General features: G+C 47.2%; 1 protein-coding gene across 1 annotated transcript in view; it reads left to right on the top strand.

Moving 5' to 3' along the window:
* LOC138737388 (dynein axonemal heavy chain 8-like) overlaps positions 1-13,038 on the top strand; it is a 397,732-nt gene that overhangs the window by 314,073 nt on the left and 70,621 nt on the right. The window contains exons 37-39 of the mRNA XM_069888135.1: positions 2,325-2,527; positions 3,870-3,943; positions 9,976-10,128. Of these exons, the coding sequence (XP_069744236.1) occupies positions 2,325-2,527; positions 3,870-3,943; positions 9,976-10,128 (430 nt within the window). The remainder of the gene's footprint in view (positions 1-2,324; positions 2,528-3,869; positions 3,944-9,975; positions 10,129-13,038) is intronic.

A 13,038-nucleotide genomic window follows, 5' to 3' on the forward strand; every position in this document is an offset into this window, starting at 1 on the left:
CAGCATTGCTGCCCTTGAGGATGTGGTTCTCCCCCCACTCCTCCACCCCCGCATCCACATGTATATAATGTGCATCTCTGTGAAATGATGGGAGAGTTGGAGCAGCAGGACCGACATTGAGAGGTGCTGGTATGAAAGGACACATGCTCCTTCAGGACTGGAATTTTGCCTTCACTTCACACAAATTATTTAGTGGATGCTTGGTAATGAGCACTGTTTATTACAAATCAGGCATGAATGGGAAACAAATTATTGCATGTCTGAAACTGACATACATACTTTTGAAAGGAATTGTACATCTCAGATATGAACTGGTGCAGGTTAATCATCCAGAGGTGCTTCCGAACTCCCATTTAAAAATGACTGAAATTTTGGATCAAATCTCTTTCTAATCTAGATAAGGCTCCACACCATGACACAGCTATACTTTTGGCTAACTTCTAAAGTTAGCAGATTGAAGAGAAGATTCACATGCATCTATCAACCACTGATGTAAAAAGAATTATTTATGAAAGACTCTTGTTCTCATATTTATTTCTATTTATCATAAGTAAAGGAGGTACTTTAAATCAGAGAACATATACTATTGCATTATATTTTAATACATATCAATTTTTTTCTTTGTATATGAAATGTTCTGAAAAAATTTGGATTTAAAAGAACATGTATAGACTGGTGAAATGGGCAGCCACACTTTTAATGCAGAAAGGTGTTAAGTAATGCACTTTGGAGGTAATCTTTGGCTTGGCTTCGCGGACGAAGATTTATGGAGGGGGTAAAAGTCCACGTCAGCTGCAGACTCGTTTGTGGCTGACAAGTCCGATGCGGGACAGGCAGACACGGTTGCAGCGGCTGCAGGGGAAAATTGGTTGGTTGGGGTTGGGTGTTGGGTTTTTCCTCCTTTGCCTTTTGTCAGTGAGGTGGACTCTGCGGTCTTCTTCAAAGGAGGTTGCTGCCTGCCAAACTGTGAGGCGCCAAGATGCACGGTTTGAGGCGATATCAGCCCACTGGCGGTGGTCAATGTGGCAGGCACCAAGAGATTTCTTTAGGCAGTCCTTGTACCTTTTCTTTGGTGCACCTCTGTCACGGTGGCCAGTGGAGAGCTCGCCATATAACACGATCTTGGGAAGGCGATGGTCCTCCATTCTGGAGACGTGACCCACCCAGCGCAGCTGGATCTTCAGCAGCGTGGACTCGATGCTGTCGACCTCTGCCATCTCGAGTACTTCGACGTTAGGGATGAAAGTGCTCCAATGGATGTTGAGGATGGATCGGAGACAACGCTGGTGGAAGCGTTCTAGGAGACGTAGGTGATGCCGGTAGAGGACCCATGATTCGGAGCCGAACAGGAGTGTGGGTATGACAATGGCTCTGTATACGCTTATCTTTGTGAGGTTTCTCAGTTGGTTGTTTTTCCAGACTCTTTTGTGTAGTCTTCAAGGCGCTATTTGCCTTGGCGAGTCTGTTGTCTATCTCATTGTCGATCCTTGCATCTGATGAAATGGTGCAGCCGAGATAGGTAAACTGGTTGACCGTTTTGAGTTTTGTGTGCCCGATGGAGATGTGGGGGGGCTGGTCGTCATGGTGGGGAGCTGGCTGATGGAGGACCTCCGTTTTCTTGAGGCTGACTTCCAGGCCAAACACTTTGGCAGTTTCCGCAAAGCAGGACGTCAAGCGCTGAAGAACTAGCTCTGAATGAATACTTTTAAATGGGTGCAGGAACAGAAGGACTTAGCAGTATGTATGTAAACATTTTTGAATGTACCAAGGTAACTTGAAAGATCCTGGGTTTATAAATAAAAGTACAATGTGCACAAGCAAAATTTTGTTAAATTTTTATGAAACACTAAGGCTGCAAATGGTGTATTGCATCAAGCTGGTCACCACACTAAACATTTGGCTGGTTCAAGCTCGTGCTGCAGCTATAAATTTTTTTAAATCCGAGAATGTGTGGAAAATGTTGATAGGATGACATATACCTGAATAGACTGGAGAATCTATAGTTTTGTAGTTTTTCTTAGGCAAGGACATTGCAACAGAAATTTGATTGTTGTGTATTTTGGGTATATGGTCCTATTAGAACACAGAGTTAAAGTATCAATAAACACCCAGGGAGATGAGCAAAAAGCTCTTCTACACATCAAGCAATTATGTTCTGCAAAGCAATGCTTTCAAAAAGGAAATAGGCAAGTATTTGATGGTTTAAAAATATTGCTGGAAAGTGGGAAGGAATGTGATTGCCTGGATTGCTCTATAAAGAGACAACACAGATTGAATATGTTGCAGTGACCTCATGATTCTGTGAATTGATATTGAATTTTCAGGTCATGGTGTCCTGATCGAACTCTCTCACAAGCTCGGAACTACATTTCTGATTCAATGGGAGAAAAATATGCCGAGCCTGTGGTTCTAAACCTGGAGACAACCTGGGAAGAAAGTGACATACAAACTCCTCTGGTCTGCTTCCTGTCCATGGGATCAGACCCCAGCAGCCAGATTGAAGGACTGGCCAAAAGGCTTGCAATTGGTAAGAAACCTGTGTAGAGAATGCAACTCCCTGCAGTGTGGAAGGGCAGTCACCCTTCACTCTTTACTAGGGACCCCTTCAAACCAAGATTAATTATCCATTGCATTGTTTCAATCTAAAATAGCCGGTTTTCTTATTGGCGCTTCAACTTACTGATCATTTGATTTGCCCAGCCTAATTTTCAAAAGTTTTAACAATTTTTATATTCTGATTTCTTTGCTGCATGCCTTTGTTTTTCCGTTTATTTATTTCGCTAACAACATTTTAACTTCCACTTCCAAGTTTGTTTCTCTTCTTGAACAGCTCTCAAGTTCCAATCCCTGTAACTACAAGTTTAACCCCCACCCCTCCCCAAAAGTAGTAACGAACACCAGATGGTTCCATTTCTTTTAAGGTAGATCCTGCCGTGTTCCACTTACTAGATTTTAGAATATACATGATATCATATGCAACCCTGAGATTCTTTTTCATGCAGTCGAGGCAGAATGCTCACCTATTGGTAATGGAAAAAAAACTGTACACAACGTACACATATAAACAAAGAACTATAAACAGATAATGAATGTAAATAAACTATCCAATACAGAGAGAATAAAAATAAACAATAAAGTGCATAAGTAAGAGTCCTAAATGAGTCCCTGATTGAGTTTGTCGTTGAGGAGTCTGATGGTGGAGGGGCAGCAGATGTCCCTGAACCTGGTGGTATGACTCTTTCAGAGTGTGTGCTGAGTTGTATGGATTCTTGATGCTCTCTGACGGCAGTGTTCCCTGTAGATGTACTTGATAGTGGGAAAGGTTTTGCCTGTAATGTCCAAGGCTGTGTCCACTACCTTTTGGAGGGCTTTTTTAAACAATGAAGGAATCTTGAATCTCTTTTACTCTTTTACTTTATAATCTGTGCCTCTACATCTCTTGTTAACCAGAGTTCTGTGTCCTTGCCATTCCTGTCCTTTACCCTACTGGGAACATGTTCATCCTGGATCCGAGACTTTCCCATTTGGCATCACACTTGGAGTCTCTAACATTTGTGTCCAGTTAATTGTTGCTAAACTCCTACCTAATCTTGTTGAAATTGGATTTGCCCAAATTTTGGATTTTAATTTATGAACCAGTATTATCCTTTTGCATGACCATCTTAAAGCAAATAGAATTGTGGTCACTGTTCCCAAGTGTTCCCCAACTAGTCCATACTTGACCAGCTTCATTTCTCAGTACATGACATCCAAAATATAAAACATTTTAATAAATATTTTAAAAAGTGTCATTGTTGGTATTTCCATATTCTATAATTTAATTCAAAATTATTTAGTAAAGGATAACTGTTAGCTGATAATTTTTTCAGATTGTCGAGCAATATCCATGGGTCAAGGACAAGAAGTTCATGCCAGAAGGCTAGTGGCAATGTCTATGCAACAGGTCAGTAAAAGCACATGACTACTGGTTCATCAAAAATAAATTACATTCCATCTTCTTTGGCTTGGCTTCGCGGACGAAGATTTATGGAGGGGGTAAAAAGTCCACGTCAGCTGCAGGCTCGTTTGTGGCTGACAAGTCCGATGCGGGACAGGCAGACACGATTGCAGCGGTTGCAAGGGAAAATTGGTTGGTTGGGGTTGGGTGTTGGGTTTTTCCTCCTTTGCCTTTTGTCAGTGAGGTGGGCTCTGCGGTCTTCTTCAAAGGAGGTTGCTGCCCGCCAAAATGTGAGGCGCCAAGATGCACGGTTTGAGGCGTTATCAGCCCACTGGCGGTGGTCAATGTGGCAGGCACCAAGAGATTTCTTTAGGCAGTCCTTGTACCTTTTCTTTGGTGCACCTCTGTCACGGTGGCCAGTGGAGAGCTCGCCATATAACACGATCTTGGGAAGGCGATGGTCCTCCATTCTGGAGACGTGACCCATCCAGCGCAGCTGGATCTTCAGCAGCATGGACTCGATGCTGTCGACCTCTGCCATCTCGAGTACTTCGACGTTAGGGGTGTAAGCGCTCCAATGGATGTTGAGGATGGAGCGGAGACAACGCTGGTGGAAGCGTTCTAGGAGCCGTAGGTGGTGCCGGTAGAGGACCCATGATTCGGAGCCGAACAGGAGTGTGGGTATGACAATGGCTCTGTATACGCTTATCTTTGTGAGGTTTTTCAGTTGGTTGTTTTTCCAGACTCTTTTGTGTAGTCTTCCAAAGGCGCTATTTGCCTTGGCGAGTCTGTTGTCTATCTCATTGTCGATCCTTGCATCTGATGAAATGGTGCAGCCGAGATAGGTAAACTGGTTGACCGTTTTGAGTTTTGTGTGCCCGATGGAGATGTGGGGGGGCTGGTAGTCATGGTGGGGAGCTGGCTGATGGAGGACCTCAGTTTTCTTCAGCCTGAAGAAAACATTCCATCTTAGTATCTATTCAATTTCAGTATTCTTAAGTTTACACTGTACTCAAATGTTGCAGGGCAACAATTAATTCAGAAAGCTAATGAAATGTTTGTATTTATTGCAAGAAAAGTGGAGTATAAAAGTCGTGAAGTCTTTGGTGCAGCATTACAAGACATTGATAAGAATGCACTTGGGAGTTTTCAAGTTGTCTATCTGAAGTATTTGAATTACTTGTGTTTGGCTCATATCCCTGTAAACCCTTGTTTCTATGTAAAATTTGTTTAATGTCATATTCTACTATTTCTTCTCTTGATGAAGGGCTCAAGCCCGAAATATCGGTTATGTAGTGGTAGCTACAATGACTAAAACACACCACAGGTCAGTACAGGTTTCAGTTGAAGTGATTTATTTGAATCTTCACGCACGCCCTTTAAGTGCCAGCGTGAGCTTCGCCCCGTGCTGGCGGTGATGTCACCACATTGCCTAGAGGCGTGCGCCTTGGCTTAAGCCACGAGGCGCTGTTGAACCCCCGACGGTGCCATCTTCACGCGGCTGTTCCACTAGCATGGTGTTACATGCGGAGCCAGTTTACCAGCGATCGATGTGCATCACCACACAAACCCCACCCCCCCAGAACCGGCTTACACGTATCATCGCTTAGGTGGCTGACCCCGTCGTTTGGATTGGGCTGCCCAGCTGGCTGTGGTCTAAGTGGGCCACTTTCAGCCTGTCCACAATAAACAGTTCTTTCCTGCCCCCAATGACCAGAGTAAATGTTTTGCCTGACCACTTCAGGACTTTGTAGGAGCCTTCATAGGACCTCGCCAAACAAACACAAAGTCTGTTGTGGCCAGCTCTTTAGAGATGCAAGCAGGGCGGGTACCGTGGTGGGAAGGTGGGGGGACAGGTGCCAGCAAGGCCAGCTTGTCCTGCAAGTCTGCCAAGAGGGGCCGATTCTCAGGGCCGAAATCTGTACTTGGACTAAAGAACTTGCCAGGTTGCGATAGCGGTGTACTGTAAACCAATTCCATGGAGGATAACTGTAGGTCTTCCTTGGGGGTCGTCCTGATGCCAAGTAGGACCCAGGGTAGTTCGTCCGCCCAGTTAGGGCCAGTTAGTCGTGCCATGAGGGCCGATTTGAGGTGGTGGAGGAATTGTTTCTTGAGTCCGTTGGCCTGGGGATGGTAGGCAGTAGTGTGGTGTAGCTTAATCCCCAGAAGGTTTGCCAGTTGTAACCAGAGGGTGGATGTAAATTGGGCACCTCTGTCGCTCGTCATGTGTGCTGGAACCTCAAACCTGGCGATCCAGTGGGCGAGCAAGGCTCTGGCGCAAAACTCGGCGGGAGTGTCCTTGAGTGGAATGGCTTCTGGCCACATCGTCATGTGGTCGACTACAGTCAACAGGTAGCGGGCATACCTAGAAACCGGTAGGGAGCCCACAATGTCTATGTGGATGTGCTCGAACCTCTTCGCCGGAGGATCGAACTGCTGCACCAGGTTCATGACGTGACGATGGACCTTGGAGGTTTGGCATTGAGTGCAGTTATGTGCAATGTGGGCAACCTGTTTTTTGAGGCCATGCCACACGAATCGCTCTGCCACCATGCGCATCGAGGCTTTGATGGACAGGTACACAAGGTTGTGGACCATTTTGAAAGCTTGTGGTCTCCATTGTTGCGGTACTACTGGGTATGGCGTGCCGGTGGACACATTGCAAAGTAGTGTGTCGGGGCTGTCCGGTAGCTCTAGGTCCTCGAGGCGGAGGCCCATGATGGCATGTCGGAATGCCTGAGTCTCATCGTCCCCCTTTTGTGCCTGCGCTAGCCGGATGTAGTTCAGGCCAGGACCAGGTCGTGGATCATGGACCGCAGGAGTGCATCGACAATGACATTGTCCTTACCCACCAGGTGCCGGATGTCTCTGGTGATCTTGGAGACATAGGACAGATGTCGTTGCTGGCATGCTGACCAGGAAATCTTTGGCCATGGCGAGGGCTTGGGTTAGTGGCTTGTGGTCAGTAAACACAATGAATTGTCTGCCCTCCAGGAAGTACTGGAAGTGTCTGAAGGCCAGGTAGAGGGCCTGGAGCTCCCTGTTGAAGGGGCTGTACTTGAGTTCTGGAGGGCGTAGGTGCCGGCTGAAGAATGCTTGAGGCCACCCCTGACCTTCCACCGCATGCTCCAGGATGCCCTCGATGGCTGTGGCTGATGCATCCATGGAGAGTGCGATGTGTGCATTGGGCCGTGGATGGGCCAATAGGGTGGCACTCGCTAGGGCTTCTTTCTTTGTGGCGAAGGCTGCTTTGACTTCTTTCATCCATTCCAGAGTCTTGTTCTTGATCATTGCAAATAGCAGTTGCATGATGTGGGCTGCCCCCAGATGAATCGGTTGTAGAAATTGACCATCCCAGTGAACTCCTGCAGGCCCTTAAGGGTATTGGGTCTCGCGAACTGACATATGACCACGACTATATGGCCACAACCTTCTCTGCTGATGGGGAGGCTCCGTCCACAGTGACATTGTGGCCCAAGAACTGCAAGGGTTCTTTGCCGAACTGGCATTTGGCCACATTAGTTATGAGGCCAAACTCTGCCAGGCGGGCAGTGTGCGGAGGTGGCTTTGTACTCGGTATGATCCTGACTGGCGATGAGGATATCATCGAGATATATAAACACAATGCTCAGGTCCCTGCTCACTGTATCCATTAAGCGCTGGAATGTCTGGGCTGCGTTCTTGAGGCTGAAGCGCATTTGGAGGAACTCGAAAAGGCTGAATGGGGTAATGATGACTGTCTTACCAATGTCGTCGGGGTGGACCGAGATTTGATGGTAGCCCCAAACCAGATCGACCTTGGAAAAGACCCTCGAGCCGTGCAGGTTGGAAGTGAAGTCCTGAATGTGCGGGATGGAGTAGCGGTCTGGTGTGATCGCATCATTAAGGTGGTGATGGTCTCCACATGAGCACCAGCACCCAGAGCCCTTGGGGATCATGTGTAGGGGGGATGCCCAGGGGCTATCTGACCTGCAGACGATTCCCAATTCTTGTAGGCGGGAGAACTCTTCTTTGGCCAACTGCAGTTTGTCGGAGGGCAGCTTTCTGGCCTTGAGGTAAACTGTGGCCGTAGGATGGTGGGGAACACGTTAAGGATGTGGGTGTATTCATCCTTAGGGGTGCTGGTGGCAGCTACCCCCTGAGTTGCAAGCGCTGGTGTCCTTGATGCGGACTATTTGGAAGATGCGGGCATGCACCAGATGCCTGCCTTTCAGGTCGACCAACAGGCTGTGTGCTCAGAGGAAGTCGGCCCCCAGAATTGCTGTACCCACCATGGCCAGTATGAACCGCCACAGAACTTCTTTCTGCCGAGCTTGGTTTGCACGTTACGCGTGCCGAAGGTTCTGATCTCCGTTCCGTTGGCCGTGCACAATGTGGGGCATCGTGATCAGGTGCAGGTCTCCAGGACGGTCGAAGGGAGCATCCTACCAGGAAACGTCGGCCACTTGACTTGTTGGTCACGTGGAGGAAGCTGTTGATGTGGCCAGCCGTTGCAGCCATCAACAGTGGCTGACAAGGTCATTTCCCTGGAAGGAGCAGGGTTGCCTGCACTTGCGAGCTTGGGCCCGCCAGCGCTGGTGGTAGAAGCACAGGTGTTGTGCGGGTCCTCTATCTTGTGTCTGCAGTCGGTTGGGTCCAGGGCAGGTCACCTGACTTGCAGCGGCCTCCTTTTGCCGCTTCGTGCGCCATAGTACATCGGCGTGGGTTGCAACTTTGTGTGGGTCAGAGAAGTTCTCGTCCACCAGTAGGAGCTGGATGTCATCTGGCATTTGCTCGAGGAACACCTGTTCGAACATTAGACACGATTTATGACCCTCTATCAGCGCGAGCATCTCATCCAAGATGGCGGACAGGGCTCTGTCTCCCAAATCATCCAGGTGCATGAGCCTTGCTGCGTGCTGTCGTCGGGAGAGGCCAAACATGCTGAGGAGGAGGTGTTTGAGCATGAGGTATTTACCCTCCTTATTTACCCTCCTCCGGTGGGTCGTGGATCAGGTCATCTATCCTGGTGGCAGTCTCCTGGTCGAGGGCACTCACAACGTGGTAGAACATCGTGGAATCTGAAGTTATCTGCTGGAGGTGAAACTGTGTTTCTGCTTGCCCAAACCATGTGTGTGGGCAAAGCGTCCAGAAGGGAGGAAGTTTCACTATGACCATGTTGACTGCTGTCGCGTCCATGGTTGTGAGGCCAGAAAACGTCTGGACTCATCAGGGTCACCAATGTAGTGGTAGCTACATTACCTAAAATACACCACAGGTCAGAACAGGTTTCAGTTGAACTGATTTATTTGAATCTTTGCGCGTGCCTTTTAAGGGCCAGTGTGAGCTCCACCCCACGCTGGTGGTGACATCACCACGCTGCCTAGAGGCACGCGCCATGGCCTAAGGCACGAGGCGCTGTTGAACCCCCGACGGCACCACCTCCACACAGCTGCTCCACTAGCGTGGCGTAACACGCGGAGCCGGTTCACCAGTGATCAATGTCCACCACCACAGTTATGTATTTTTATCTTTATTATATAAAGTACATTGTTTGACCAGCTAAGTTTCTCCAGGATTGTGCTTTTACTTCAACCATGATATCTGCAGATTTTTGTGTTTTACTTCCAGGATAAATAGTCCCAACCTATGTGGTCTCTCTTTCTAATTCAAGCCTGCTAGTCCTCATAAAATCCTCATGGCTTTTTTCTGCACTCCTTCCAGATTAATGACAGCTTCCTGTTGTAGGGGATGACAAGAACTGCACTCAGTTCTCCAAGTGTAGTCTCAGCAATGACTGCAACGTAACCCTACCATGCTGCAACCCAGAGCTGTATGTCTTTCTGGACAGTGAATTTATTTGCCTGGGTTTGACAAAAGTACCTCGTCGTTTTCAAGGCCTCTATATTAATCAAAATGAACATAGTAGTAATTATTGAACAGTATTTGGACCTTTATAGATGTTATTAGTCTTTTTTATGGCTTCTGCCAGATCCTTAGGGAATTTGAGATATGTAAGAAGTTTTCCAGCCTGAACCACTCTTGTTTTTACCCCACAGGGTGGATGGGTCTTACTGCAAAACTGCCACTTAGGACTGGGGTTTATGGACGAGCTGTTGGAGACCCTAATGACAAGGAAGAATGTGAATGAATCTTTCCGAGTGTGGATCACCACTGAGCCGCATCCGAAGTTCCCAATCGCACTGCTGCAGGTAAGTGTTGGCGCTGCATGTCCACTGCAGATTGGGAAATGAGTGACGTGAACAGGGTTCCTGCCACGCTCCCAGTACTGCCACTGCTCTGATGGGCTCTTAAGTTAGGAGAAATCCAGGAATTAGTCTTCTGAATCTCTGCTCTGGACCCCCTGACAGGAACCTTCTGTATCTTTGTAAAACACACTGACTATAACTGCAGTGATGTCTTTTCCTGGATCCAGAGTCCCATTTTTAATTCAATTTTAGGATGTGTGCACTCTGGAAAGCAGTCATTTATTTCTAACCACCATCTTAAAAAGGTGGTGCTGAGCTGACTTCTTGAGGCACTGCCATGATTATTTCACTAACATAAGAGAAGATCTGGCAGATCAGTCGACATCTGCACAGCAGAAGCCTTCAAAGGAGAAATGCAGAGAGTTCAAGGCCAAGATGTTCCTGTAAGGGAAAAGCCAAAGGTAATAAGTACAGGAAAGCTGGGTAGAGAAAAAAGAAGGAAGCATATGGCAGAAGAAAACTAATGATAAGGAAGCCTCTAAAGAGTATATTTTAAAAATAGGAAAGTGCTTGAAAAATTATGTGAAGAGAGATCACAAGAAATCATTCACAGATGGGATTAAAATAAATTGGAATTTAACTCAGAAAAGCGCAATCTCTTGCACTTTGGTAAATTAACTTGGACATGGTGCATGGTGGAGACCAGGAAAGTGTTGCAGAACAGAGAAACTAGGGGTACAGATACACAGTTCCATGCAGAGATGACCCTGAGCTTCAAGGTAATTCTCCATCCCACTCCCACACTGGTCTCTGTCTTTATCTGTTGCTCTTTACCAATGCAGCCCCCAATGTAAACTCAGGGGACAGGATCTTCAAACTGATCCATTTGGATGGCCAAGGGGAACATTCAGGAGAACCAGCATGGATTGGTGTATGAGAAATCAAGTTGGCCCAGTCTGATATTGGCAGAGAAATGGCAGATGGTGTTTAATCTGGTCAAATGTGAGCTGTTGCATCTTGGGAGGTTAAATCGAAGGGTAAAATATACAGTTAATAGGCCCTTTTCCTCTGGCACTCTGAGAATTTACTGGGACAGGGTCCAGTAGAAAAGGAACACTGTCCGAAAGCCGCCATGAATGAGTCATTTCACGCCAGGAATTAACTACCTCTACCCCTACTCAAATTCTCAGTGCTTGCTGACGCCAGCGAGCTGATAAAACCGGTAGAAAAGGGACAGCAGAAAGTCACCCATTTCCAGCTGAAGACAGAAAACTCCGATCCCCGGGGATGAGTATGTTCAGAGGAAAAGCATTTAGTGTCCCAGTTAAAGGTGGCCCAGTGGAAACGGCACAAAGGGTTTCCTATCCTGGGACACTGCACAGCCAATTACTGGGATGCCAGTGGAAAAGGGACTAATGGCAGGACACTTAAAAGCATTGATGTGCAGAAGGATATGGAGGTTGAGGGCCATCACTTCTTGAAAGTAGCCACACAATACTTTGTTCAGTATCATCCAATAGCCCGACGAATCAGCATTCTCTGGTCCTCAATGCAAAAACATGCAAGCACACATCCAGACAAATGATGCAATGCAGTACATACATAAAAATAAATAAATATTGTTTAATAAATGGTAGAGTGTGGGAGAGTTTCTATGAGCAGTTCATTCAATCATCTCAGCAATTACAGTGCCCATGAGAAGAAGTTGTTTCTCAATCTGGTGGTTCTGGCTCAGATAGTCCTGTATCTCTTTCCCAACGGGAATAGCTGAAAGCGTAACAGCACTGACTCACCACACCTTACAAACAAGTAAAGAAAACACTCACTCGTTTCTTCCAGCACAGCATGGTCAACTTTCTTTTATTACACTCACTAGACACAACATTGCATTGTTCAACTCCCCAAACACCACCCAAACTCCTCTGACCTTCTCATTAGCTCACTGCCACACGGGAGATCCTGACACTCTCTCTCTTCCTCCTGCATCTGAGATTCATCACTCATATGTTGACGCTTAACACACCCGCCCATGCACGCGATTACTCCCACGCGTTGCATCGCTTACATCATCATCAACAGCCGACTCCGCTCCTGACAAAGGTAAGTAGACCCATCCTCCCCCCACCAAGCCTCTGAGCCATGCAAAGATGCGACTGATTGGAACTGTCCCACTACGGAACGGTCTGAATGGCTTACCGTTCAGCCTGATCTCATCCAATATTGCAAGACAGGTTATGCACGGTCCGACTGGCAAGGGTGCTACTGGTCCTCTGTCTCTGGCCCTGACACAGAACATGGACGGTCAATATACGCCAGCCATCACTTCTACCCCAACCTTCACCATCACAATTCCAACCAAGTTGACGGAAGGAATTCCGTTGCGTGCCCAAAACCTGGACCTGTGTAGTCAGTGCTACCATTGCTGCTCCCACTCAGTTATTGACATGGTGCTGGTGCTACCTTCCATTAATAAGATGCTGGCACTTCACAAGGCGCAGTATGCAGTTGTTCCAGTTCCATTGGCTCCTGTCGACTAGGCGAAAAAGCTAATCCTTCTCTCTTCCATGCAGAGGTCATGTACAGAACAAGGTCAGCAAGATCCACCAACTGATCATTCGAAAGACACCAAATGCTCTTGAACATGATGTGGTAAACATCAAAGAAACCTCTTTCCAAAATTCATCTTCAACAAGGCCTGTCCCAGCTAGCCCATGCCACCTCCTCAACATCTGTGACTGTTGCCTATCGCCTTGACTGTCATTTGCTAGTAGTTGGGCAATATGAGTCTCCCTCGATGGCTGAGTACACCACAGAATAGCCACCTTAAGGATGTCGTATGGGAGATTACCATCCGGATCCACTAAGGCATCCTCCACTTCACAGGCAATCTGCTCTGGAAAACGCTCCACAAGT

The sequence above is a fragment of the Narcine bancroftii genome, chromosome 6, assembly GCF_036971445.1.
Source record: "Narcine bancroftii isolate sNarBan1 chromosome 6, sNarBan1.hap1, whole genome shotgun sequence".
Taxonomy (NCBI): domain Eukaryota; kingdom Metazoa; phylum Chordata; class Chondrichthyes; order Torpediniformes; family Narcinidae; genus Narcine; species Narcine bancroftii.